Here is a 26,458-nt window from a genome sequence, read left to right as displayed (position 1 = left end):
CCCTTATTCACCCCCCCAATGTGATGCCCCCCTCCCCCCTTCCCTCCCCTTATTCACCCCCCCCTTATTGACCCCCCCCAATGTGACGCCCCCCCCCTCCCCCCTTATTGACCCCCCCTTATGTGACGCCCCCCCTTATTTCACCCCCCCAATGTTACACCCCCCCATTCACCCCAATTTTCTGCCCCCCCCCTTGACCCCCCCAGTGTGATGCCCCCCCTTCCCTCCCCTTATTCATCCCCCTAATGTGACCCCCCCTCCCCTTATTGACCCCCTCCCAATGTGACGCCCCCCCCCTTATTCACCCCCCCGAATGTGACCCCCCCCTTATTGACCCCCTCCCAATGTGACGCCCCCCCCTCCCCCCTTATTGACCCCCCCAGGTGCTGTGCAGCCGCTACGTGGGGGGGCACATGTTGGCCCACGGGGGGGCCACGGGACACCCCCTGGTGCTGAGCCTGCAGGACCTGGGCGCCTGGTGCTACCCCTGCGGGGGCTACGTGCACCACCCGGTGAGCCCCCCCCAATTAACACCCCTTAATTAACACCCCTCCCTTAATTAACAACCCCCCCCCCCCCCCCCCCCCCCCCCCCCCCCTTCACTAAGCTCCTTGATTAACTCCTCCTTAACTGTGGGGCTGCTATGGGGGCTATGGGGCTGTAGGACAGCTGCTATGGGGCTGCTATGGGGCTGCTATGGGGCAGTGGGGCCGCTATGGGGCTGCTATGGGGGCTATGGGGCTGCTATGGGGCAGTGGGGCAGCTATGGGGCTGTAGGGCAGCTGCTATGGGGCAGCTATGGGGCCGCTATGGGGGCTATGGGGCTGTAGGGCAGCTGCTATGGGGCTGCTATGGGGCAGTGGGGCAGCTATGGGGCTGTAGGGCAGCTGCTATGGGGCTGCTATGGGGCCGCTATGGGGCTGCTATGGGGGCTATGGGACTGCTATGGGGTCACTGTGGAGGCTGTAGGGCTGCTATGGGGCTGTAGGGCAGCTGCTATGGGGCTGCTATGTGGGCTATGGGGCTGCTATGGGGCTGTAGGGCAGCTGCTGTGGGGCAGCTATGGGGCTGCTATGGGGGCTATGGGGCTGTAGGGCAGCTGCTATGGGGCTGCTATGGGGCAGTGGGGCAGCTATGGGGCTGTAGGGCAGCTGCTATGGGGCTGCTATGGGGCCGCTATGGGGCCGCTATGGGGCTGCTATGGGGTCACTGTGGAGGCTGTAGGGCTGCTATGGGGCTGTAGGGCAGCTGCTATGGGGCTGCTATGTGGGCTATGGGGCTGCTATGGGGCTGTAGGGCAGCTGCTATGGGGCTGCTATGGGGCAGTGGGGCTGCTGTGGGGTCTGTAGGGCCGCTATGGGGCAGCTATGGGGCCACTATGAGGGCTATAGGGCTGTAGGGCAGCTGCTATGGGGGCTATGGGGCTGCTATGGGGCAGTGGGGCTGCTATGGGGCTGCTATGGGGTCTGTAGGGCCGCTATGGGGCTGCTATGGGGCTGCTATGGGGTCTGTAGGGCCGCTATGGGGCTGCTATGGGGCCACTATGGGGTCTATAGGGCTGTTGGGCAGCTGCTATGGGGCCGCTATGGGTTCTGCAGGGCCACCAGTGGGGCTATAGGGCAGCTATGGGGCTACGGGACCCCCCCACCCCTTAATTCCCCCCCCCCCTCATTAACCCCCCCAATTAATTACCCCTATTCCCCCCCCAGGTGCTGTTCCCTGCTAAGGCCCTCCTGCATCGCCTCAAGTTTGGTGTCGACCCCCCCTCAATTTAACCCCCCCCCCCCATACTATGCCCCCCCCCATAAACCCCCCAAACCCCCCCAAAATCCCCCCCCCATAAACCCCCCTAACTCCCCCCAAAACGCCCCCAAACCCCCCCAAAAACGCCCCCCCCCCCAACCACCATCACCAGCATTAATATGGGGGGGGGGTCCCTAAAATTAACCCCCCCCCCCCATATTATGCCCCCCCAAAAACGCCCCCAAACCCCCCCAAATCGCCCCCCCCCCCCCCCCACTCTTAAAGGGCTACACACGTGCCAACGCCCCCCCCCCCCAACCACCATCACCAGCATTAATATGGGGGGGGTCCCTAAAATTAACCCCCCCCCCCATATTATGCCCCCCCCATACAAACCCCCCCCCCATAAACCCCCCCAACCCCCCCCAAAATCCCCCCCCCATAAACCCCCCCAAAACGCCCCCAACCCCCCCCCAAAACGCCCCCCCCCCCCACTCTTAAAGGGCTACACACGTGCCAACGCCCCCCCCCTCCCAACCACCATCACCAGCATTAATATGGGGGGGGGTCCCTAAAATTAGCCCCCCCCCCCCCCCCCCCATAAACCCCCCCCCAAACCCCCATAGGGGGTTTGGGGGGGGGTTTATGGGGGGGGGGGCAGAAATTTGGGGGGGAAAAAGGGGAATTTGGGGCTTTTTTTTGTGCCCCCCCCCCCCCCATTTTTAAGGGCCCCCCCCCCGTTTTTTATCTGCTTTGTAACAACGGAGACAGCAAATAAAGGTGGTGAAGGGTGAGGGATTCATTGGGGGTTAATTAATGGGGGGGGTCATTAATGGGGGGGGTCATTAATGGGGGATAATTGGGGGGGTTAATGGGGAGGTTAATTAATGGGGGGGTAATTGGGGGGGGTTAATTAATGGGAGGGTTAATTAATGGGGGGTTAATGGGGGGGGTTAATGGGGGGGTTAATTAATGGGGGGGTTAATGGAGGGCTTAATTGGGGGGGCTTAATGGGGGGTTTAATTGGGGGGGGGTTAATGGGGGCTTAATGGGGTTAATTGGGGGGGCTTAATGGGGGGGTTGATGGGGAGGCTTAATGGAGGGTTAATTAATGGGGGGTTTATTGGGGGGGTTAATTGGGGGGGGTCATCGGGGGGTTAATTAATGGGGGGGTTTATTGGGGGGGGTTAATTAATGGGGGGGTAATTAATGGGGGGGTGATTGGGGGGGGCTTAATGGGGGGGTTAATTGGGGGGGGTCATTAATGGGGGCCTTAATGGGGGGGTTAATGGGGGGCTTAATTGGGAGGGGCATAATGGGGGGGTTAATTAATGGGGGGGTTAATTAATGGGGGGGGTTAATGGAGGGGTTAATTGGGGAGTGAGCATAATGGGCGTGGGTTAATTGGGAGGCTTAATGGGGGGGATAATTAATGGGGGGGGTTAATTGGGGGGGTCATTAATGGGGGGCTTAATGGGGGTTAATTAATGGGGGGGTTAATTGGGAGGGGCTTAATGGGGGGGTTAATTAATGGAGGAGTTAATTGGGGGGGTTAATGGGGGGCTTAATTGGGGGGTAATGAGGGGGTTAATGGGGGGTTTAATTAATGGGGGGGTTAATTGGGGGGGTTAATTAATGGGGGGGTTGATGGGGGGTTAATTAAGGGGGGGGTTAATTGGGGGGGGGTTAATGAATGGGGGGGTTGATGGGTTAATTAATGGGGGGGTTAATTAATGGGGGGGTTAATTGGGGGGCCTTAATGGGGGGGTTAATGGGGGTGTTGATAGGGGTTAATGAATGGGGGGCTTAATGGGGGGGTTAATTAATGGGGGGTAATTGGGCGTGTTTAATTAGGGGGGTATAATTGGGGGGGTGAATTGGGTGGTCTTAATTGGGGGTGGTTAATGGGGGGGCTTAATTGGTAGTTAATGGGGGGGCTTAATTGGGGGTTTATGGGGGGGCTCAACTTGTATTGAAGAGGTCCCATTTTGGGGGCGGTCGTTGGGGGGGGGCATCTCTATTTGGGGTCATTGACCCCATTTGGGGGGGGGGTTAATTAAGGGGGGGGCCTTTAATTGGGGGGGGCCTTTAATTAAGGGGGGGGGTCTCCAATAGAGGTCATTGACCCCACTTTGGGGGCTCCCATTGAGGTCAATGCTGCCGTATTTCCCCTTTGTGAGCGGCGCAGCCCCTCATTGAGGCGCAGCTTTAATTAAGGGGGGTCATTAATTAAGGGGGGGGTCTTTAATTGGGGAGGGGCTTTAATTAAGGGGGGGGTCTCCAATAGAGGTCATTGACCCCACTTTGGGGCTCCCATTGAGGTCAGTGGTGCCGTATTTCCCCTCTGTGAGCGGCGCAGCCCCTCATTGAGGCGCAGCTTTAATTAAGGGGGGTCATTAATTGGGGGGGGGTCATTAATTAAGGGGGGGGCCTTTAATTAAGGGGGGGGTCTCCAATAGAGGTCATTGACCCCACTTTGGGGGCTCCCATTGAGGTCAGTGGTGCCGTATTTCCCCTCTGTGAGCGGCGCAGCCCCTCATTGAGGCGCAGCTTTAATTAAGGGGGGTCATTAATTAAGGGGGGGTCTTTAATTGGGGGGGGCTCAGAAGTCGTCGTCGTCGCAGATGTCGAGGAAGACGTCGAAGGCGGCGCGGTTGCAGCTCCCGCCGGGGCTGAACAGAAACTTCTGGAAGGTCCCATCGGAGCACACAGCTGAGGGGGGGGGGCGGCAATGGGGGTTATGGGGGTCCTTTGGGGGGCAGTGGGGGTTATGGGGGGGTTATGGGGGGCAATGGGGGGTTATGGGGGTCCTTTGGGGGGCAATGGGGGTTATGGGGGTCCTTTGGGGGGGGGGTTATGGGGGGGTTATGGGGGTCCTTTGGGGGGCAATGGGGGGTTATGGGGGTCCGTTGGGGGGGGGGACTTATGGGGCAGGGGGGGAATGGGGGGTTTGGGGAGTCCTTTGGCGGGGGACTTATGGGGCGGGGGGGGCAATGAGGGGTTATGGGGGTCCTTTGGGGGGCAATGGGGGGTTATGGGGGTCCTTTGGGGGGCAATGGGGGTTATGGGGGTCCTTTGGGGGGGGGGGTTATGGGGGGGTTATGGGGGTCCTTTGGGGGGCAATGGGGGGTTATGGGGGTCCGTTGGGGGGGGGGACTTATGGGGCAGGGGGGGAATGGGGGGTTTGGGGAGTCCTTTGGCGGGGGACTTATGGGGCGGGGGGGGCAATGAGGGGTTATGGGGGTCCTTTGGGGGGCAATGGGGGGTTATGGGGGTCCTTTGGGGGGGGAACTTATGGGGCGGGGGGGGAATGGGAGGTTTGGGGGGGTTATGGGGGTATAGGGGGTGTAGGGGGGGCTCTGGGGGGGTCACTTATGGGGTGGGAGTGGGGGAGAATAGGGGGGCAATGGGGAGGTATGGGGATCTGGGGGGTTACTTATGGGGTGGGAGTCTGGGAGGGCAATTGGGGGTATGGGGCGGGTGGGGGGGGGTACTTCTGGTCTCTATGGGTTGCAGTGGGGCAGCGCTATGTGTCTGTCTCTATGGCTATCTATGGGGCAGCGCTATGGGGCAGTGCTATGCTATGGGGCAGCACTGTGTTTCTCTGGCTGTCTATGGGCAGCGCTATGGGACAGCGTTGTCTATGGGGCAGCGCTATGGGGCAGTGCTGTCTATGGGGCAGTGCTGTGTGTCCCTATGGCTGTCTATGGGGCAGCGCTATGGGGCAGCGCTATGGGGCAGCCGCACTCACCAATGACGGAGGTGGGTCCGTGAGTGGCCGTTCCGAATGCGCACTGCGCGGTCCCTTCGGGCAGCGCTATCTATGGGGCAGCGCTGTGTGTCCCTATGGCTATCTATGGGGCAGCGCTATGGGGCAGTGCTGTCTATGGGGCAGCGCTATGGGGCAGCCGCACTCACCAATGACGGAGGTGGGTCCGTGAGTGGCCGTTCCGAATGCGCACTGCGCGGTCCCTTCGGGCAGCGCGAAACTGCACAGCGACCACTGCGACTCCGCGTACGGCCGCAGAACGGGGCCCACGCCGCCCACCCGCGCCAGCCTGAAACCATTAGCGCTCATTAGCGCTCATTAGCGCTCATTAGCGATCATTAGCGCTCAGTAACACCCCCCAGCCTGCAGTAACACCCCCCAGCCTGCAACAATTAGCGATCATTAGCGCTCATTAGCGATCATTAGCGCTCATTAGCGATCATTAGCACTCAGTAACACCCCCCAGCCTGCAGTAACACCCCCCAGCCTGCAACAATTAGCGATCATTAGCGCTCATTAGCGATCATTAGCGCTCATTAGCGATCATTAGCACTCAGTAACACCCCCCAGCCTGCAGTAACACCCCCCAGCCTGCAACAATTAGCGATCATTAGCGCTCATTAGCGATCATTAGCGCTCATTAGCGATCATTAGCACTCAGTAACACCCCCCAGCCTGCAGTAACACCCCCCAGCCTGCAACAATTAGCGATCATTAGCGCTCATTAGCGCTCATTAGCGCTCATTAGCGATCATTAGCACTCAGTAACACCCCCCAGCCTGCAGTAACACCCCCCAGCCTGCAACAATTAGCGATCATTAGCGCTCATTAGCGATCATTAGCGCTCATTAGCGATCATTAGCACTCAGTAACACCCCCCAGCCTGCAGTAACACCCCCCAGCCTGCAACAATTAGCGATCATTAGCGCTCATTAGCGATCATTAGCGCTCATTAGCGATCATTAGCACTCAGTAACACCCCCCAGCCTGCAGTAACACCCCCCAGCCTGCAACAATTAGCGATCATTAGCGCTCATTAGCGATCATTAGCGCTCATTAGCGATCATTAGCACTCAGTAACACCCCCCAGCCTGCAGTAACACCCCCCAGCCTGCAACAATTAGCGATCATTAGCGCTCATTAGCGATCATTAGTGATCATTAGCGCTCAGTAAAACCCCCCAGCCTGCAACAATTAGTGCTCATTAGCGCTCATTAGCGATCATTAGCGCTCATTAACACTCATTAACACTCAGTAACACCCCCCAGCCTGCAACAATTAGCGCTCATTAGCGATCATTAGCGCTCATTAGCGCTCAGTAACACCCCCCAGCCTGAAAGAATTAGCGCTCATTAGCGCTCATTAGTGCTCAGTAACACCCCCCAGCCTGCAACAATTAGCGCTCATTAGCGCTCATTAACGCTCATGAGCACTCATTAACACTCATTAGCGCTCATTAACACCCCCCAGCCTGCAACAATTAGCGCTCATTAGCGCTCATTAGCGATCATTAGCGCTCATTAGCGCTCAGTAACACCCCCTAGCCTGCAACAATTAGCGATCATTAACACTCATTAACACTCAGTAACACCCCCAGCCTGCAATAATTAGCGATCATTAGCGCTCATTAACACTCATTAGCGCTCATTAACACTCATTAACACACAGCACTACTGAATGGCCATTGATGAATAAATGAGTTAATTAATGAATGAAAGAGGTGCTGACGCGGAGCGGCGGTTGAGGCGCGTGTCACACAGCACTACTGAGTGGCCATTAATGAGGTAATTAAGTAATGAGTTAATTACTGAAGCAGATACTGACGCGGAGCGGCGGTTGAGGCGCGTGTCACACAGCACTAAGGAATGGCCATTAATGAGTTAATTAATGAGTTAATTAAAGAGGTACTGACGCGGAGCGGCGGTTGAGGCGCGTGTCACACAGCACTACTGAATGAGTTAATGAGTTAATTAATGAATAATGAGTTAATGAAGGAGATACTGACGCGGAGCGGTGGTTGAGGCGTGTGTCACACAGCACTAAGGAATGGCCATTAATGAGTTAATTAATGAATAATGAGTTAATGAAGGAGGTACTGACGCGGAGCGGCGGTTGAGGCGCGTGTCACACAGCACTAAGGAATGGCCATTAATGAGTTAATTAATGAGTTAATTAAAGAGGTACTGACGCGGAGCGGCGGTTGAGGCGCGTGTCACACAGCACTACTGAATGAGTTAATGAGTTAATTAATGAATAATGAGTTAATGAAGGAGATACTGACGCGGAGCGGCGGTTGAGGCGCGTGTCACACAGCACTAAGGAATGGCCATTAATGAGTTAATTAATGAATAATGAGTTAATGAAGGAGGTACTGACGCGGAGCGGCGGTTGAGGCGCGTGTGACACAGCACTAAGGAATGGCCATTAATGAGTTAATTAATAATTAATTAATGAATGAAGGAGATACTGACGCGGAGCGGCGGTTGAGGCGCGTGTGACACAGCACTAAGGAATGGCCATTAATGAATGAGGTAATTAATAATGAGTTAATGAAGGAGGGTACTGACGCGGAGCGGCGGTTGAGGCGCGTGTCGCGCAGCGCGAAGACGTGCAGAGTGCCGCGGTCGCTGGAGGCGCACAGGAAGGCCGAGTCGGCGCTGAACGACAGGCTGAGGAGAGGGGGGGGAAAGGTTATCTGAGGTCATGGGGGGGAGGGGGGGGGTTGGGGGGGGGTTGGGGGGAAATAGGGGGGGGTTGGGGGGGGAATGGGGGGGGTTGGGGGGGGGAATGGGGGGGTTTGGGGGGGAAATGGGGGGGGTTGGGGGAGAATGGGGGGGGGTTTGGGTTAGGAGGCACACAGGAAGGCCGAGTCGGCGCTGAACAACAGGCTGGGGGGGGGAAAGGTTATATGAGGTCATTGGGGGGGGGGGGATAAGGGGTTGGGGGGGGAATGGGGGGAGCCGGGGGGGGTTTGGGGGGAAATAGGGGGGTTTGGGGGGCAAATAGGGGGGGGGAAATGGGGGGGTTTGGGTTAGGAGGCACACAGGAAGGCCGAGTCAGTGCTGAATGACAGGCTGGGGGGGGGGGGGGGGAAGGTTATGTGAGGTCATTGGGGGGGGGAATGGGGGGTTGGGGAGGTTTGGGGGGAAATAGGGGGGGTTCGGGGGGGGAATGGGGGGGTTTTGGGGGGGAAAATGGGGGGGTTTGGGTTAGGAGGCGCACAGGAAGGCCGAGTCGGCGCTGAACGACAGGCTGGGGGGGGTCAAAGATTGTGTGAGGTCATTGGGGGGGGGAAATGGGGGGGGTTGGGGGGAAATAGGGGGGGAATGGGGGGGGTTTGGGTTAGGAGGCGCACAGGAAGGCCGAGTCAGCGCTGAACGACAAACTGGGGGGGGTCAAAGATTGTGTGAGGTCATTGGGGGGGGGGGGAAATAGGGGGGGGTTCGGGGGGGGTTGGGGGGACTGGGGGGGAATAAGGGGCAGTTTGGGGGGGAAATAGGGGGGTTTTGGGGGGGTTGGAGGGGAGAATGGGGGGGTTTGGGGGGCAAATAGGGGGGGTTGGGTTAGGAGGCGCACAGGAAAGCCGAGTCGGCGCTGAACGACAGACTGGGGGGAGGGGGGGGGAAAGGTTATGTGAGCTCATTGTTGGGGGGGGAGGGGGGAAATGGGGGGGGGAAATGGGGGGGTTTGGGGGGGGGAGCGGGGGGGCAGAGCTACCAGTAGAGCGTGGCGGGGTCGGTGCCGCGGCGCAGCTCCAGCAGCCGCAGGCGGCTGTGTGTGTCGAAGAGGCGCAGGAGGGTCCCGCGGCGCGACGCCGAGGCCAGCAGCGTCCCGGGGGGGCTGAGGGCGGCGCAGCCCACCTCGCTTTGGTGGGCGTTGATGGTCACCGGGGCCACCGACGTGCCGGGAGCCGCGCTGCCCAGGTCCTAAAGGGGGACGGCAAAGACATGGGCCTCCCCGTGCCCTTACGGCACCTCCCCGTGCCCTTCCAGGACCTCCCCGTGCCCCTATAGGCCTTCCAGGACCTCCCCGTGCCCCTATAGGCCTTCCAGGACCTCCCCGTGCCCCTATAGGCCTTCCAGGACCTCCCCACGCCCCTTCCAGGACCTCCCCGTCCCCTTCCAGGACCTCCCTGTGCCCCTTCAGGACCTGCCTGTGCCCTTCCAGGACTTCCCTCTGCCCCCCAGGACCTTCCAGTGCCCCTCTAGGACCTCCCCGTGCCCTTCCAGGACCTCCCAGTGCCCCCCAGGACCTCCCCATGCCCTTCCAGGACCTCCCCGTGACCTTACAGGACATCCCTGTGCCCCCCAGGACCTTCCAGGACCTCCCCGTTGCCCCTCTAGAACCTTCCAGGACCTCCCTGTGCCCTTCCAGGACCTCCCCGTGCCCTTCCAGGACCTCCCCATGCCCTTCCAGGACCTTCCATAACCGTCCAGGACCTTCCAGGATCTCCCAATTCCCCCCCCTTGCCCACTCTGCTTCCCTGTGCCCCCCAGGACCTTCCAGGACCTGTCAGTGCCCTTCCAGGAGTTCCCTGTGCCATTCCAGGACCTCCCAGTGCCCCTATAGACCTTCCAGAACCTCCCAGTGCCCCCCAGGACCTCCCAGTGCCCCTATAGACCTTCCAGGACCTCCCCGTGCCCTTCCAGGACCTCCCCGTGCCCATCTAGGACCTTCCAGGACCTCCCTGTGCCCCTTCCAGGACCTACCCGTGCCCTTCCAGGACCTCCCTGTGCCCCCCCAGGACCTGCCAGGACCTCCCCGTGCCCTTCCAGGACCTTCCAGGATCTCCCAGTTCCCCCCCATTGCCCACTCTGCTTCCCTGTGCCCCCCAGGACCTTCCAGGACCTGCCAGTGCCCTTCCAGAACCTCCCAATGCCCCTATAGACCTTCCAGGACCTGCCAGTGCCCTTCCAAGCCCTTCCAGTGCCCCTCCAGGACCTCCCAGTGCCCCTATAGACCTTCCAGGACTTCCCTGTGCCCCCCAGGACCTTCCAGGACCTTCCAATGCCCCTCCAGGACCCCCCAGTGCCCCTCTAGAACCTTCCAGGACCTCCCCGTGCCCTTCCAGGACCTCCCGATGTCCCCAAGACCTTCCAGGACCTGCCAGTGCCCCTCCAGGACCTCCCCGTGCCCTTCCAGGACGTCCCAGTGCCCCCCAAGACCTCCCAGGACCTCCTCGTGCCCTTCCAGGACTTCCCTGTGCCCCTCCAGGACCTCCCTGTGCCCCTATAGACCTTCCAGGACCTCCCACTGCCCCCTCAGTCCCTCCCACCGCCCCCCATTGCCCCCCCAGTATCTCCCAGTGCCTCCCAGTCCCACCACAGCCCCCCATTGCCCCCTCAGTCCCCCCCAGTGCCCCCCCAGTCCCTCCCAGTGCCCTTCCAGGACCTCCCACCGCCTCCCAGTCCCTCCCAGTTCCTCCCAGTCCCTCCCACCGCCCCCCATTGCCCCCCAGTCCCTCCCAGTGCCCTTCCAGGACCTCCCACTGCCTCCCAGTCCCTCCCAGTTCCTCCCAGTGCCCCCCCCAGTCCCTCCCACCGCCCCCCATTGCCCCCCAGTCCCTCCCAGTGCCCTTCCAGGACCTCCCCGTGCCCCCCCAGCGCCCCCCCCTCACCACCAGTTGCAGACTGCCACATTTGTGCCCAGGGAACACCAACAGCTGCTTCTCCAAACTGGGGCAGAGATCGCAGATCCCTGATGGGGGGGGGGGGGGGCGAAGGGGGGGTCACATTAAGAGACCCCCCCCAAATAAAGCCTCCCACTCCCCAATACCTCAAAGTACCCCCCTCAAACCCCCCCCCCCCCCCCCAAAACAGCCCTGGGATTCCCCAACCCCCCAGTTCTGTCCCACCCCCGCCCAAAGACCCTCAGGACCCCCCCCAAAAAAAATCACCCCCCCCCCCCCCCCCCCCATTGTCACCCCCCCCCCTCAGGACCCCCCCCAGAATCTTCTGTATCCCCCCTCCACCAAAAGACTCCCCCCCAGTTTATTGCCCCCCCCCCCCCCCCACGTTGGGTCCCCCCCTCCCCCCTTCAATTCTGGGTGCCCCCCCAAATTTATGCCCCCCCCCCAAATTTGTGCCCCCCCCCCCCCAAATTCGTGCCCCCCCCCACCTTTGGGGTTATCCCAAACCCCCCCATACCTCCCTACGATCCTTTACTCCCCCCACCTCCATCACCGCCCCCCCCAATTCATTACCCCCCCCATTCTGTGCCCCCCCCCCCAAATCTGTGCCCCCCCCCCCAATTCTGTGTGCCCCCCCCCCCCCCCACCTTTGGGGTTATCCCTGGTGTCGAACTCAAAGAGCTTTGTGGGGTTATCGGGGAAGGAGAAGACGTAAATGCGGCTCTGCAGCACCACCACCAACCTATGGGGGATCGGGGGGGGGGGCACCGATTTTGGGGTCCCCCCCCCGACTTCCGGGGGTCCCCCCTGGATGGGGGGGGGGTCGTTCCTGCGGGGGGGGGTCTCACTTATCGTGGCGCATGCGGACGGCCAGGACGGGTTTGGGGAAGGTGAATTCCAGCACCAGTTTGTCTTTGGGGTCCTCGCGGGCATCGTCCCAAATCAGCACTGGGGGGGGGGGGCAATAAAAAACACCCCAATGAACACTTCTGCACCCCAAAATGCCATTCTGTCACCCCAAATCCCACCTTTTTTACCCCAAAATCCCCACTTTTTACCCCAAAGTCCCACTTTTTCACCCCAAATCCCACCTTTTAACCCCAAAATCCCACTTTTTTACCCCCAAAATCCCACTTCTTTACCCCAAAACGCCACCTTTTCATCCCCCAAACCCTCATTTACAGCCCTAAACTCCACTTTTTCACCCCAAATCCCACCGTTTTTACTCCCAAATCCCATTTTTCCCCCCAAAATCCCCCCATTTTCACACTCAAACCCCACTTTTCACCCCAAATCCCACCTTTTTACCCCAAAATCCCACTTTTTCACCCCCAAATCCCCCTTTTTACCCCCAAATCCCACCTTTTTTACCCCCAAATCCCATTTTTCACCCCCAAATCCCATTTCCACCCCAAACCCCACTTTTTCACCCCCAAAATCCCACCTTTTAACCCCAAAATCCCATTTTTCACCCCAAAATACCATTTTTCACCCCAAAATCCGCACATTTCCATCCCCAAACCCCACTTTTTCACCCCAAATCCCACCTTTTTACCCCAAAATCCCCACTTTTTACCCCAAAGTCCCACTTTTTCACCCCAAATCTCACCTTTTAACCCCCAAATCCCACTTTTTTACCCCAAAATCCCAATTTTCACCCCAAAATCCGCACATTTCCATCCCCAAACCCCACTTTTTCACCCCCCAAATCCCACTTTTTCACCCCAAAATCCACACTTTTTACCCCAAAGACCCACTTTTTCACCCCAAATCCCACCTTTTTACCCCCAAATCCCACTTTTTTACCCCAAAATCCCCCTTTTTACCCCCAACCCCCCCCCCATTTTTACCCCCAAATCCCATTTTTCACCCCAAAATCCCCCAATTTCCACCCCCAAACCCCACTTTTCCACCCCAAATCCCACCTTTTTACCCCCAAATCCCATTTTTCACCCCCAAACCCCACATTTTCACCCCCCAAATCCCACTTTTTCACCCCCAAATCCACCCCCCCCCCAAACCTCATTTTTCACCCCAAAACGGCCCCATTTCCCCCCCAAGCCCTCATTTTTCACCCCAAAACGCCCCCATTTCCCCCCCCAACCCCCCCCATTGCCCCATTTTTCCCCCCAAAACACCGCGCTGTTGAAGCCCGTTAACGAAGCGGCAACTCATTAATTAATTAACGACTGGGGGGGGGGAGTCATTAATGAGGGCCCTACCTGAGACGTCGGGAAATTTGGGGTTGCTGCCCCCCCCCACGATGGCCAATAGGTTGGAGCGGTTCAGCATCTCCACCAGCCCCACGCTGCCCACCTGCTCCGCATCTGGGGGGGGGGGGAAAATTAATTAGTTGGTGTTAATTAAACCCCCCCCCCCCCCCGCAATTAATATCCCCAACGGATGCCCTCTGCCTCCCCACATCCCCCTGACCCAAAAGAGGGTGGAATATTGGGGGGTTTTAGGGCTGGGGGGGGGGCAATTAGAGGGTCACCCCCCTCCCCCTCCAACTCTGAATTGGGGGGGGTTAATTAATGCGATCCCCCCCAATTAATATTCCTAATTACGCCCCCCCCCCCCCCCCCTCCCCCTCCCACACATCCCCCCGACCCAAAGGAGATTGGAATATGGGGGCAATTAATGGACACCCCCCTATTAATATTCATAATGACCCAAATTCCCCCCAAATGACCCCAAAATGCCCCAAATCCCCCTCCAATGACCCCAAATCTCCCCCCCAAATGACCCCAAATCCACCCCAAACCCCCCTGGATCCCCCCCAAAAGGCCCCAAATCCCCCAAAATGCCCCAAATTGCCCCCAAATACCCCACAAAATGACCCCAATTTCCCCCAAAAGACCCCAAATCTCCCCCCCAAAAGACCCCAAACCCGTCCCAAATGCCCCAAATCTGCCCCCCTAAAAAGACCCCAAATCCCCCCAAAACGACCCCAATTTCCCCCCAAACCCCCCTCCAATGACCCCAAATCTCCCCCCAAAAGACCCCAAATCCACCCCAAATCCCCCCAAAAGACCCCAAATCCCCCAAAATGCCCCCCAATACCCCCCAAAACGACCCCAATTTCCCCCAAAACCCCCCAAATCTCTCCCCCAAAAGACCCCAAATCCCCCCCAAAACGACCCCCAAAGCCCCCAAATCCCCTTCGAATGACCCCAAATCTCCCCCCAAAAAGACCCCAAATCCACCCCAAATCCCCCCAAAAGACCCCAATTTCCCCCAAAATGACCCCAATTTCCCCCAAATACCCAATAAAATAACCCCAATTTCCCCCAGAATACCCCAAAATGACCCCAAATCTCCCCCCCAAAAGACCCCAAATCCACCCCAAATGCCCCCAAAAGACCCCAAATCCCCCAAATCCACCCCAAGTTGCCCCCAAATACCCCCCAAAACGACCCCAATTTCCCCCAAAACCACCCCAAATCTCCCCCCCAAAAGACCCCAAATCCACCCCAAATCCCCCCAAAAGACCCCAAATCCCCCCAAAACGACCCCCAAGCCCCCCAAATCCCCCTCGAATGACCCCAAATCCCCCCAAAAGACCCCAATTTCCCCCAAAATGACCCCAAAACCCCCCAAATCCCCCTCCAATGACCCCAAATATCCCCCGCAAAAGACCCCAAATCCACCCCAAATCCCCCCAAAAGACCCCAAATCCCCCCAAAACGACCCCCAAGGCCCCCAAATCCCCCTCGAATGACCCCAAATCTCCCCCCCGGAAGACCCCAAATCCACCCCAAATGCCCCAAATCTGCCACTTCTGACCCCAAAACGCCCCCCCCCCCCCCCCCCCCCCTTACCCAGATGCCCCTTTTCCATCAGCGGTTCCACATTGAAGATCCTCACCCCGGAATCCATGGCCACGCAAAAGCAGCCTGACAGTTTGGGGGCAAAAAACAGCGATTTTGGGTCAGCGGGGCGCGAGAAATGGGATTTCTGGGGTCAAAAAGGGTGATTTGGGGTCAAGGAGGGCAGTTTTGGGGATGGAAAGGGGGTTTTGGTGATGGGGGGGTCGTTTTGGGGAGGAAAACAGGGTCAAAAAGGGCTGATTTTGGGAGCAAAAAGGGCAATTTTGGGGCCAGAGGGCAGATTTTGGGGATAAAAAGGGCAATTTGGGGGCCAGGAGGACCAATTTTGGGGATAAAAAGGGCTATTTTGGGGCCAGAAGGGCAGATTCTGGGGGCAAAAAGGGCAATTTTGGGGTCAGAAGGGCAGATTTTTGGGACAAAAAGGGCAATTTTGGGGCCAGAGGGCTGATTTTGGGGATAAAAAGGGCAATTTTGGGGCCAGAAGGGCCGATTTTAGGGGCAAAAAGGGCAATTTTGGTGCCAGAGAGCCAATTCTAGGGACAAAAAGTACAATTTTGGGGTCAGAAGGGCAGATTTGGGGGATAAAAAGAGCAACTTTGGGGTCAGAAGGGCAGATTTTGGGGGCAAAAAGGGCAATTTTGGGGCCAGAGGGCAGATTTTGGGGATAAAAAGGGCTATTTGGGGGCCAGAAGGGCCGATTTTAGGGGCAAAAAGGGCAATTTTGGGGCCAGAGAGCCAATTGTAGGGACAAAAAGGACAATATTGGGGCCAGGAGGGCCGATTTTGGGGCCAGAAGGGCTAATTTTTGGGCCATAAAGGGCAATTTGGGGGCCAGAAGGGCAGATTTGGGGATAAAAAGGGCAATTTTGGGACCAGGAGGGCCAATTCTGGGGATAAAAAGGGCAATTTTGGGGCCAGGAGCGCCGATTTTGGGGATAAAAAGGGCAATTTGGAGGCCAGGAGGGCCGATTCTGGGGATAAAAAGGGCAATTTTGGGGCCAGTAGCGCCGATTTTAGGGTCAAAAAGGGCAATTTTGGGGCCCGGAGGGCCGATTCTGGGGATATAAAGTGCAATTTGGGGGCCGGAGAGCCCTTTTTGGGTGAAAACCCGGCGATTTCGGGGCCGCCCGCACTCACTCTGGTCCTGGTTGAAGCGCAGACTGTTGACCCCGCGGCCCTGCGCCATGGCGGCGGGCTGAACCGGGAGGGGGGGCTGTCCCCGAGACCCCCCCGACCCAATCTGTCCTTTTTCGGGGCCTTTTGGGGTTTTTTTTGCCCCTCCGGAGCGATCCGGAACGGCTCCGGCCCCGCTTACACCATCGACTCTCCTCAGGGCGATCCGGCTAGAGCAAACTTCCGGTCACCTGGTGGATGACTTCCGGCAAAACAAAACCAACGGGCCGCCATGATGGGAAAGACGGAAGTGAGGCGGCGACAGGCCGGAAGTGAGGCTGCGTCGCCCTAGCAACGCTCCAGGAGGCTTGACTGGAAGTAGAACGACATCTCCATAGCGACGCGACGGAAGTGAGGAACGGCGGCCCACAGCAACGCGCAGAAAAACCGGAAGTGAGATGACTTCTCCATAGCAACGCTTCGGCCAGACCGGAAACGAAGTGGCACCTGCCTAAGAACGCGCCAGGGCCGGAAGTGAGGCTGGCTCTCCTTAGCAACGGGCCGGAAGTGAAATACCGCCACCCTAGCAACGCACCGGAAGTGATGTGTTTCCGATTTGGGGATAAAAAGTGGTATTTTGGGGTCACAAAAGGTGATTTGGGGACTACGAAGAGCGCTTTGGGGGCCAGAAGTGACGATTTTGGGGGCAAAAAGTGACGCTTTTGGAGTCCAGCATGATTTTGGGACTAAAAAGGGCAATTTGGGGGTCAGAAGGAGCGATTTCGGGGTCAGAAAAGGTGATTTTGGGGTCAGAGAAGGCGATTTTGGGTCTAAAAAGGGCCATTCTGGGGTCAGAAAAGATGACTTTGGGACTAAAATGGCCGATTTGGGGACTAAAAAGGGCCATTTTGGGGTCAGAGAAGGCGATTTTGGGTCTAAAAAGGGCCATTCTGGGGACAGAAAAGATCACTTAGGGACTAAAATGGCCGATTTGGGGACTAAAAAGAGCCATTTTGGGGTCAGAAAAAGTGATTTCAGGCTCAGAGAAGGCGATTTTGCGTCAGAAAAGATGACTTTGAGTCTAAAAGGGCCAATTTGGGGACTAAAAAGGGCCATTTTGGGGTCAGAGAAGGCGATTTGGGGACTAAAAAGGGCCATTCTGGGGTCAGAGAAGGAATTTTGGGTCTAAAAAGGGCCATTCTGGGGTCAGAGAAGGCGATTTTGGGACTAAAAAGGGCCATTCTGGGGTCAGAGAAGGCGATTTTGGGACTAAAAAGGGCCATTCTGGGGTCAGAAAAGATGATTTTGGGACTAAAATGGCCGATTTGGGGACTAAAAAGGGCCATTTTGGGGTCAGAGAAGGCGATTTCAGGGTCAGAGAAGGCGATTTTGGGACTAAAAAGGGCCATTCTGGGGTCAGAGAAGGCGATTTTGGGTCTAAAAAGGGCCATTCTGGGGTCAGAGAAGGCGATTTTGGGTCTAAAAATGGCCATTCTGGGGTCAGAGAAGGCGATTTGGGTCTAAAAAGGGCCATTCTGGGGTCAGAAGCAGCGATTTGAGCCGAGAAGAAACGATTTGCACCAAAAACAAACCCATTTTGGGGCCAGAAAGCTCCGTTTTCTCCAACCCCAACTGTGGGGGCACCGCTTTATTTCCACGCCGTGGATTTTTGGGGTGGAAAAGGGGGGCGTTTTTTTTGGGGGGGGGGTCCGTCAGTCGTCGTCGTCGTCCCCCCCCAGGAAATGGCAGAGGGAATCGTAGCCCAGGGTCAGCACCCCCCCCCGCAGCTGCACCACCGCCCGCCCGCGCTCGGGGTCGCGCTCCAGGATGCGGCCCACCTATGGGGTAAAATGGGGTCCAAAAGGCCAATTTAGGGTCATTTTCAGGGCCGGGGGGGGTAATTAAGGTTAACGATGTATTAATTAATGAGGTACCTGGCCGCGGTGCTCGCCCAGCACCACCATCACGCGGTCGTTGGGGCCACGGGGGATCACCGTCTCCAGCATTGCCTCCTGCAGACCTTTTTTTGGGGGGGGGGGGGATTTTTGGGGTGAAATTGGGGGGGTTGGGGGGTTTTTTCGATGGGGGGGGTGGGGGGGGTTGGGGGAGGGGGATTTGGGGAGAGATTGGGGGGTTTTGGGGGGCGTTCTGATGGGGGGGTTGGGGGAGGGGGGATTTGGGGTGAAATTGGGGGGGATTTTGGGGGTTAGGGGGGTTGGGGGGGTTTTGGGGTTGGGGGAGGGGGGGATTTGGGGGGAAATTGGGGGGCTTGGGGGGTTGATGGGGGGTTGGGAGGTGTTATTGGGGTGCTGTTATTGGGGTGTTATTGGGGCGTTACTGGGGTGTTATTGGGGTGCTGTTATTGGGGCGTCACTGAGGTGTGCCTGAGGCGTTATTGGGGTGTTATTGAGGCGTTATTGGGGTGTTATTGTGGTGCTGTTATTGGGGCATCACTGAGGTGTGCCTGAGGCGTTATTGGGGTGTTATTGGGGTGTTACTGGGGTGTTGTTGGGGTGCTGTTATTGGGGCGTCACTGAGGTGTGCTTGAGGCGTTATTGGGGTGTTATTGGGGTGTTATTAGGGTGCTGTTATTGGGGTGTCACTGAGGTGTGCCTGACGTATTATTGGGGTGTTATTGGGGTGTTATTGGGGTGTTATAGGGGTGTTATTGGGGCGTTACTGGGGTGTTATTGGGGTGCTGTTATTGGGGCATCACTGAGGTGTGCCTGAGGTGTTGTTGGGGTGTTGTTGGGGTGTTGTTGGGGTGCTGTTGTTGGGGTGCTGTTATTGGGGTGCTGTTATTGGGGTGTCACTGAGCTGTGTTTGAGGCATTATTGGGGCGTTATTGGGGTGTTACTGGGGTGTTACAGCGGCGTTATTGGGGTGTTATTGGGGTGCTGTTATTGGGGCGTTATTGGGGCGTTGTTGGGGCGTTATTGGGGTGTTAATGGGGTGTTGGGGTGTTATTGGGGTGCTGTTGTTGGGGCGTTATTGGGGTGTTATTGGGGTGTTATTGGGGCGTTATTGGGGTGTTATTGGGGCGTTGTTGGGGTGTTATTGGGGTGCTGTTATTGGGGCGTCATTGAGGTGTGCCTGAGGCGTTATTGGGGTGTCGTGGGGGCGTTATGGGGGCGTTATGGGGGCGTTCTGGGGCGCTCCCACACTCACCCTCCACCAGGCGGCCGTCGTCGGTGCGACACACGCAGCTGTCCGGGGACAGCAGATCCTCCACCTGCATCTGTGGGGCGCGGGAGGGCCGGCTCAGGGGGGGCTGCCCCACACGAACCACTTATGGGGCACGGGGAACCCCCGTCCCGCCCCACAGAACGCCTCCTGGCGAATGGAACCCCCGTTTATGGGGCACACAGAACCCCCATCCCGCCCCATAGAACCACTTATGGGGCACAGACCCCCACTTATGGGGCACAGAACCCCCCATCCCACCTCATAGAACCACTTATGGGACACAGACCCCCACTTATGGGGAACAGAACCCCCCAACCAATCCCATAAAACCACTTATGGGACACAGACCCACACTTATGGGGCACAGTGACCCCCATCCCGCCCCATAGAACCACTTACTTATGGGGCACAGACCCCCACTTATGAGGCACAGGGACCCCCATCCCGCCCCATAGAATCACTTATGGGACACAGACCTCCACTTATGGGGCACAGAACCCCCCATCCCACCCCGTAGAACCACTTATGGGGCACAGACCCCCACTTATGGGGCACAGAACCCCCTATCCCATCCCATAGAACCATTTATGGGACACAGACCCCCACTTATGGGGCACAGAACCCCCCATCCCATCCCATAGAACCATTTATGGGGCACAGACCCCCACTGATGGGGTGCAGACCCCCAATCCCACCCCACAGACCCCCACTTACGGGGCAGAGACCCCCACTTACGAGTCACAGTGACCCCCATCCCGCCCCATAGAACCACTTATGGGGCACAGACCCCCACTTATGAGGCACAGTGACCCCCACCCCACCCCATAGGACCACTTCCGGGGCAGAGACCCCCACTTATGGGGCAGAGACCCCCGCTTATGGGGCAGAGACCCCCACCTTGCAGTTGTAGAAGCGGCCCCCCCGGAAGCCGCGATCGACGCAGCGCACCCTCAGATCCCTCCGCAGCCAATGGGGGGGGGCGCGGCTCTGCTTCGCCGTCCTGGGGGGGGGGCACAGCGTTACGGACCCCCCCCAGAGGGATACAAAACCCCAGAGCCCCCCTCCAACCCATAAATACCCTATAGGGAGCAGCGGCGTCTCCACAATCCTATAGCATTTAGGCCCCCCCCCAAATTTCCCGATAGGACAAAAGCTCCCCCATAGAGCGTGGAGACCCCCCCTGCCATTAATAGGGACCCCCCCCCATATCCCTACAGAACAACCCCCCCCCCCAAATATTCCTATAAGAAACAGAGACCCCTACCCTAATAGAGACCCTGCGTATCCCTATAGGGCGCAGAGACCCCATAATAAAGACCCCCCCCCCACCCCATAGAACTTAAGACCCCCTCTCCCCCCCCATTTAGGGTTAAGGACCCCCCCTCCCCCATCCCCATAGAACTTAGGACTCCCTCTTCCCCCCATTTAGGGTTAAGGACCCCCCCCAATGCCACTGTAGGATTTCAGCCCCCCCCCATATAGAACTGAAGCCCCCCCCAATAGGATTTTGGACCCCCCCCTCACCTCCCCTCGGGGCTCCGCCTCCGTTTCCCAGTGCTGCTGTTGGGGGTGGGGGGGGGTGGGGGCTGCGACCCCTCCTCTGCTCCGGGGGGGCGCTGGGGGGGGGCGCCTGTGGGGGGAGAGGAGCACTGCGGGTAACTGGGGGGCACTGGGAAGGAAATGGGGGGCAATGGGGGGTAACTGGGAGGTAACTGGGGGGTAACTGCGAAGGAAATGGGGGGCAATGGGGGGGCGCTGGGAGGTAACTGGGGGGTAACTGGAAAGGAAATGGGGGGCAATGGGGGGGCGCTGGGAGGTAACTGGGGGGCAATGGGGGGCACTGGGAAGGAACTGGGGGGCAATTGGGGGGTGCTGGGGGTAACTGGGGGGCGCTGGAAGGTAACTGGGGGGCAATGGGGGGGTGCTGGGAGGTAACTGGGGGGTAACTGGGAAGGAACTGGGGGGCACTGGGGGGTAACTGGGGGGCAATGGGGGGGTGCTGGAGGGCAAGGGGGGGCACTGGGAAGGAACTGGGGGTAACTGGGAAGGAACTGGGGGGCAATGGGGGGGCACTGGGAGGTAACTGGGGGGCACTGGGAGGTAACTGGGGGGCAATTGGGGGGCGCTGGGCGTAACTGGGGGGCAAGGGGGGGCGCTGGAGGGCAATGGGGGGGCACTGGGAAGGAACTGGGGGGCAATGGGGGGGCACTGGGGGTAATTAAAGGACAATGGGGGGGCACTGGGGGGCACTGGGGGATACTGGAAGGCACTGGGGGGTTACTGGGAGGTACTGGAGGGTAACTGGGGGGTAACTGGGGGCACTGGGGAGCTCTGGGGGTTACTGGGGGATACTGGGAGGAACTGGGAGGTTACTGGGGGATACTGGGAGGCTACTGGGAAACAGTGGGGGTTACTGGGGGATACTGGGAGGAACTGGGACATACTGGGAAGTCACCGAATGATACTGAGGCTTACTGAGGGATACTGGGAGGCTACTGGGAAGCAATGGGGGTTACTGGGGGGGCACTGGGGGATACTGGGGGGCACTGGGAGGCACTGGGGGGGTACTGGGAAGCACTGGGGGTTACTGGGGGATACTGGGAGGCTACTGGGAAGCACTGGGGGATACTGGGAGGCTACTGGGAAACACTGGGGGTTACTGGGGGATACTGGGAGGAACTGGTAGGAACTGGGAGGTTACTGGGGGATACTGGGAGGCTACTGGGAAGCACTGGCGGACAGCAGAAGGTTACTGGGATGCGCTGGGAGCTTACTGGGGGATACTGGGAGGCTACTGGGAAGCAGTAGGGGTTACTGGGGGATACTGGGAGGCTACTGGGGGGTTACTGGAAAACCACTGCATGCTACTGGGGTTTATTGGGGGATACAGGGAAGCTACTGGGAAGCACTGGGGGATACTGGGAGGCTACTGGGAAGCACTGGGGCTTACTGGGGGATACTGGGAGGCTACTGGGAGATGCTAGATAGCCACTGAACGATACTGGGTCTTACTGGGGGATACTGGGAGGTTACTGGGGGATACTGGGAGGAACTGGGGGTTACTGAGGGATACTGGGAGGAACTGGGGGTTACTGGGGGATACTGGGAGGCTACTGGGGCACTACTGGGGGACACCGGGAAGCCAACTGGGAAGCACTGGGATTACTGGAAAGCACTGGGAGTGAACCTGAAGATATTGAGGGGTGGGGGGTGGGCGTGGGGGGGTGACACAGTGGGGTCCTTCCGAGGTGCCGGGGGGGTACCGGTGGGCGTTACTGGTGTTACTGGTGATACTGGTGGTACTGGGAGGACTCACGGTGCGCGGTGAGGCTGTGCTGGCTGACGGTGACCGCCTGCCCCCCCAGCTGCAGCCGCACCACTGCCCGCGCCGTCTCGGGGTCCAACGCCTCCACCTGGGGGGGGGGGGGAGACCCCCAACATCACTTAGAGACCCCCCCCCGATTTAGGACCCCCCCCCACCGGATGTTTCGGGGTGAAAGAATGGGGTTTTTGGGGGTGGGGGGGGAAGGATTTACGCTCACCTTTCCGCAGACGCCGCGGTGGGGGCCGGATTGGATGCGGACGTCGTCCCCCACCCTCAGCCCCCCCCCGGTGGATGAGTGGGGGTCTTCCCGTCGTCCCCCCCCACCCGAATTTGGGGGGCCGGAGGAGGAGGGGGGGGGGGCGGGTTCGGCCCCCAGCCCCAAACCACGCGGGCGGAGGCGCTGCTCCAAAGGCTTCACCACCCTGCAGACCCCCCCCCAATTAAAAATCCCTCATCACTCAGCCAAGAACCCCCCAAAATCCCCCCCCAAGACCCCCGCAGGACCCCCAAAACTCCCCAGCATCCCCCATCCCCCCCCCCGGACCCCCCAAATCCTCACTAACACCCCCAGGAACCCCCAAACCCCCCATAACTCCACCAAGACCCACCCAGGACCCCCCAAATCCTCAATAACACCCCCAGGACCCCCCAAATCCCCCCACAACTCCACAAAGACCCGCCCAGGACCCCCCAGCCCCACCCCCCACGACCCCCCAAATCCTCACTAACATCCCCAGGACCCCCCAAGCCCCCCTAGGACCCCAACAACCTCCCCCCAGGATCCACAAAGCCCCCCATAACTCACCCAGGACCCCCTCGGGACCCCCAACCTTCCCAAGGACCCCTCCCAGACCCCCTATAATTCCTCCAAGGCCCACCAAACACCCCCCCAGGACCTCTAAAACCCCCCACAGTGCCCCCAGGACCCCCCGAGGATCTCTCAAATCCTCAATAACTCCCCCAAGACCCCCCCTCAGAAACCCCCAACTCCCCATTACCCCCACAGGACCCCCCAAACCTCCCATAACTCCCTTTCAGGACCCCCAAAACCACCCTTAACTCCCCCAGGACCCCCTCATGACCCCTCAAATATCCTCCTAGGATCCCCTAGAGGATTACTGACCCCACCCCCCCCCCCAAAATCTGGGGGTTACCTCTTAAAGGTGCGCCCGATGCCCTCCCCCTTTTTCCAGCCCATCCCCCGCAGCATCGCCATCCCAAAGGCGGACACGGGCACTGCTGCGTAGTCCTCGGGGGTCTGCAAATGGGGGGGAGGGGGGCAATTTTGGGGGTCAGAAAAGGGAGGGGATCAGAAAGGGGTAGGGGGAGGGCTAGTGGGGTCCTGGGGGGGGATCTTGGGGGAGTTATGGGGGATTTGGGGGGGTCTTGGGGTGTCTTCAAGGAGTTATCCGGGGTTTTGGGGGTCCTATGGGAATCTTGGAGAAGTTATGGAGTGGTTGGGGGGTCCTGGGGGGATCTTGGAGGAGTTATGGAGGATTTGGGGGGTCCTGGGGGGGGGCTTGGGGGTCCTGGGGGGATCTTGGAGGAGTTATGAGGGGTTTGGGGGTTACTAAAGGGGGGTTTGGTGGTCCTGGGGGGATCTTGGAGGAGTTATGAGGGGTTTGGGGGTTCCTGAAGGGGGTTTTGGGGGTCCTGGGGGGATCTTGGAGGAGTTATGAGGGGTTTGGGGGTTCCTGAGGGGGGGTCTTGGGTGGTTTTGGGGGTCCTGCGGGAATCTTGGAGGAGTTATGGGGGGTTTTGGGAGTCCTGGGGGGGGGTGAGGGGGGGGTCTTGGGGGTCCTGTGGGAATCTTGGAGTACTTATGGGGTTCTTGGGGGGTCCTCGGGGGGGTTGGGGGTTCCGGACCCCCCACTCACGGGCAGAGCGCCGCTGCCCACGTTGTCCTCCTTCATCCTCATGGGGATGGGGGCAGCACTGGGGGTCTCCTGGCCGTGCTCCTGGCTCTGCCGTGCCTCTGTGGGGGGAGCGACGGGGCTGAGACCCCCCATCTCCAAACCCCCTCCCCCAAAATGCCCCGAAATGCCCCAATTTCACCCCAAAACTCCTCACCCCGCAGCAGCTCCTGTAGTGCCGCTATTTCCAAGGTAATGGGGTCCCCCTCGAGGGCGTGGCCTGAGGCAAGGGGGGCGTGGTTTGTGGCGGAGGGGGCGTGGCCTGGCGAAGAGGGGGCGGAGCTTGGTGCTTCCGGGTTCCTCCAACGGCGGGCGGGGCGAAGGGGGATCACGAGGTCCTTCGGAGGGGGCGGGGCCGGCTTGGCACTGGTGGGCGTGGCCAACGTTTTAGCCACGCCCCCACAATCACCAATTGACCAATCACAACACGCGGTCGACCCTCCACGCCACCGTCCCTTCATACAAAACCGCCCTACGGCGCATGCGCATTAGACAACACTTACAGCCCGCGCATGCGCGGAACCAAACGCGTCCCGGACGCGTGCGTAGAACGCGCGCTTCTCAAACCACGCATGCGCAGAATTGACGTTCCAGCCGCCGCGCATGCGCCCTCTGCGCTCCCCGGCATCCCGCGCATGCGTACCTCAGTAACTCGCGGTCCTCTACCGCCGTGAGGTAATCGGTGTCCGCACCGTCGTTCTCCGGTTCGGAGCAAGGCCCGGCCGCCAGCAGCCGCCTCCTCTCCGCTTTTCGGCTGAAGCCGAACGACACCGGCCCACCTGGGCCTGTGGAGCCGGCGCTGCCGCTGCTCGCCGCCATCTTGCTGGCTGCGAGGAGTTGTGGGAAAGGGGAGGGCACTTCCGGTACGGATTACTACAGCTCCCAGCAGGCTTTGCGCGGGAACTCGGACGCTGATTGGTGGAGCGGCGGCCAATCAGATTGCGCTGAGCCTGAAGCGGTGGGAAGGAGGAGAGAGAAGTAAAAGGAGCAGAACGGCCCGGAGACCCCCAAAACCTAACAGGGACCCCCCATTTACGCCCCCCCCCCCTCCAACCCCCCAGTGGAGCGGTGCAGCCCAGGGCCCTCCCTTATAGAACACAGAACGCCAATTACCCCCTGAAAATATAATGTGTTATAGTCCTACATTGCAGCAGGTTCCCCCAAACTCCCCCCCAAATACATTGGTATAGGCCAGGGTCCCCCAAAATCCAGCTCTGAGCCCCCCCGAAAACGCATGGGGGACCCTATATGGGTTTGGGAGCCCTAGAAAGGTCTCTGGGGTTTCCATATGGTTCTCAGATGACTCTATATGTGTTTGGTTAGACCCTGTACAGGTATGTAAGATGCTTCTATAGGCCTGGGGAGCTATATATAGATGGGAGGGGTCCCTAGATGGGTCTGGGGGCTCTCTAAGGACCTGAGAAGACCCTATGGGGGTTTATAGGAGCCCTATATGGACTTGAGGGGTTCTTATATAGATCCATTAAGGCCCCTTATAAGTACAACGAGACTCTATACAGGTCTGAGAGGCTCCAAAGAGGTCTACAGGGGCCTCAGATGGGCGTGGGGGTTCTCTGTACAAGCCTAAGGTGGCCCTATATGACTCTGAGGGGGGCCTATGTAGTTCTATGAGTCCCCCGGTTATTCTACAGGGCGGCCCTATATGGGTTTGGGGCCCCTCGATACCCCTTCTCCCACCCCTCAGGACCTCGCCCTTCTATTCGCGCCAAGCCAGCTAGAAGCCACGCCCCCAGGGGCTTCCCCCCCCCTCCCCTCCCCACTTCCAAGGGGTTTCCTCCATCCCTTCCACCAATCACCGCGGGGCTTCCCCCACTACCTCAACCAATCAGCGTGGGGCTTCCCCCCCTCCCTCCCCCCCACGCCAACCACCCAAACCCCGCCCCTTAACCAATCACCGCGGGGCTACTCGCTAAACCCCGCCCCTCAACC

At 59.1% G+C, this 26,458-nt stretch overlaps 2 protein-coding genes across 3 annotated transcripts; both read right to left on the bottom strand.

The window, feature by feature from the left end:
- Positions 1–4,312: 4,312 nt before the first annotated feature.
- WDR45 (WD repeat domain 45) lies at positions 4,313–16,321 on the bottom strand. The gene is made up of 10 exons (XM_040657232.2): positions 16,109–16,321; positions 14,963–15,037; positions 13,364–13,468; positions 11,990–12,089; positions 11,789–11,883; positions 11,130–11,209; positions 9,230–9,438; positions 8,080–8,181; positions 5,662–5,801; positions 4,313–4,455 (listed from the first exon to the last, which is right to left on the bottom strand). Exons 1-10 carry the CDS (start codon positions 16,155–16,157, stop codon positions 4,346–4,348), a joined length of 1,065 nt encoding a protein of 354 aa, XP_040513166.1. The 5' UTR covers positions 16,158–16,321; the 3' UTR covers positions 4,313–4,345.
- Positions 16,322–17,696: 1,375 nt separating this feature from the next.
- GPKOW (G-patch domain and KOW motifs) lies at positions 17,697–25,358 on the bottom strand. Of its 2 annotated transcripts, none has more exons than XM_040657231.2 (11): positions 25,152–25,358; positions 24,666–24,980; positions 24,473–24,570; positions 23,750–23,853; positions 22,813–23,017; positions 22,587–22,683; positions 20,795–20,900; positions 20,168–20,270; positions 19,253–19,322; positions 18,019–18,104; positions 17,697–17,922 (listed from the first exon to the last, which is right to left on the bottom strand). In XM_040657231.2, the coding sequence occupies exons 2-11, from the start codon at positions 24,967–24,969 to the stop codon at positions 17,797–17,799; spliced, it is 1,299 nt and encodes a 432-aa protein (XP_040513165.1). In that variant the 5' UTR covers positions 24,970–24,980; positions 25,152–25,358; the 3' UTR covers positions 17,697–17,796. The 2 variants fall into 2 exon arrangements, with proteins under 2 accessions (XP_040513165.1, XP_040513164.1); XM_040657230.2 differs by having other exon boundaries at positions 24,666–24,874.
- Positions 25,359–26,458: the final 1,100 nt, after the last annotated feature.

The sequence above is a fragment of the Gallus gallus genome, unplaced genomic scaffold (genome assembly GCF_016699485.2).
Source record: "Gallus gallus isolate bGalGal1 unplaced genomic scaffold, bGalGal1.mat.broiler.GRCg7b scaffold_66, whole genome shotgun sequence".
NCBI lineage: Eukaryota > Metazoa > Chordata > Aves > Galliformes > Phasianidae > Gallus > Gallus gallus.
This window is presented reverse-complemented; position numbering and strand designations above follow the sequence as displayed.

Excerpts from the sequence above, each read along its gene's own strand:
- WDR45 (XM_040657232.2), bottom strand. The coding sequence starts at position 16,157 with ATGGCGCAGGGCCGCGGGGTCAACAGTCTGCGCTTCAACCAGGACCAG. Across the intron at positions 5,802-8,079 it reads CGCCTCAACCGCCGCTCCGC|GCTGGCGCGGGTGGGCGGCG; the intron begins GTCAGTACCCTC and ends TAATGGTTTCAG. Across the intron at positions 4,456-5,661 it reads CGGACCCACCTCCGTCATTG|CTGTGTGCTCCGATGGGACC; the intron begins GTGAGTGCGGCT and ends CCCCCCCCTCAG.
- GPKOW (XM_040657230.2), bottom strand. The coding sequence starts at position 25,327 with ATGGCGGCGAGCAGCGGCAGCGCCGGCTCCACAGGCCCAGGTGGGCCG. Across the intron at positions 22,684-22,812 it reads ACCGCGGCGTCTGCGGAAAG|GTGGAGGCGTTGGACCCCGA; the intron begins GTGAGCGTAAAT and ends CCCCCCCCCCAG. Across the intron at positions 20,901-22,586 it reads GCACAGCCTCACCGCGCACC|GCGCCCCCCCCCAGCGCCCC; the intron begins GTGAGTCCTCCC and ends CTCCCCCCACAG.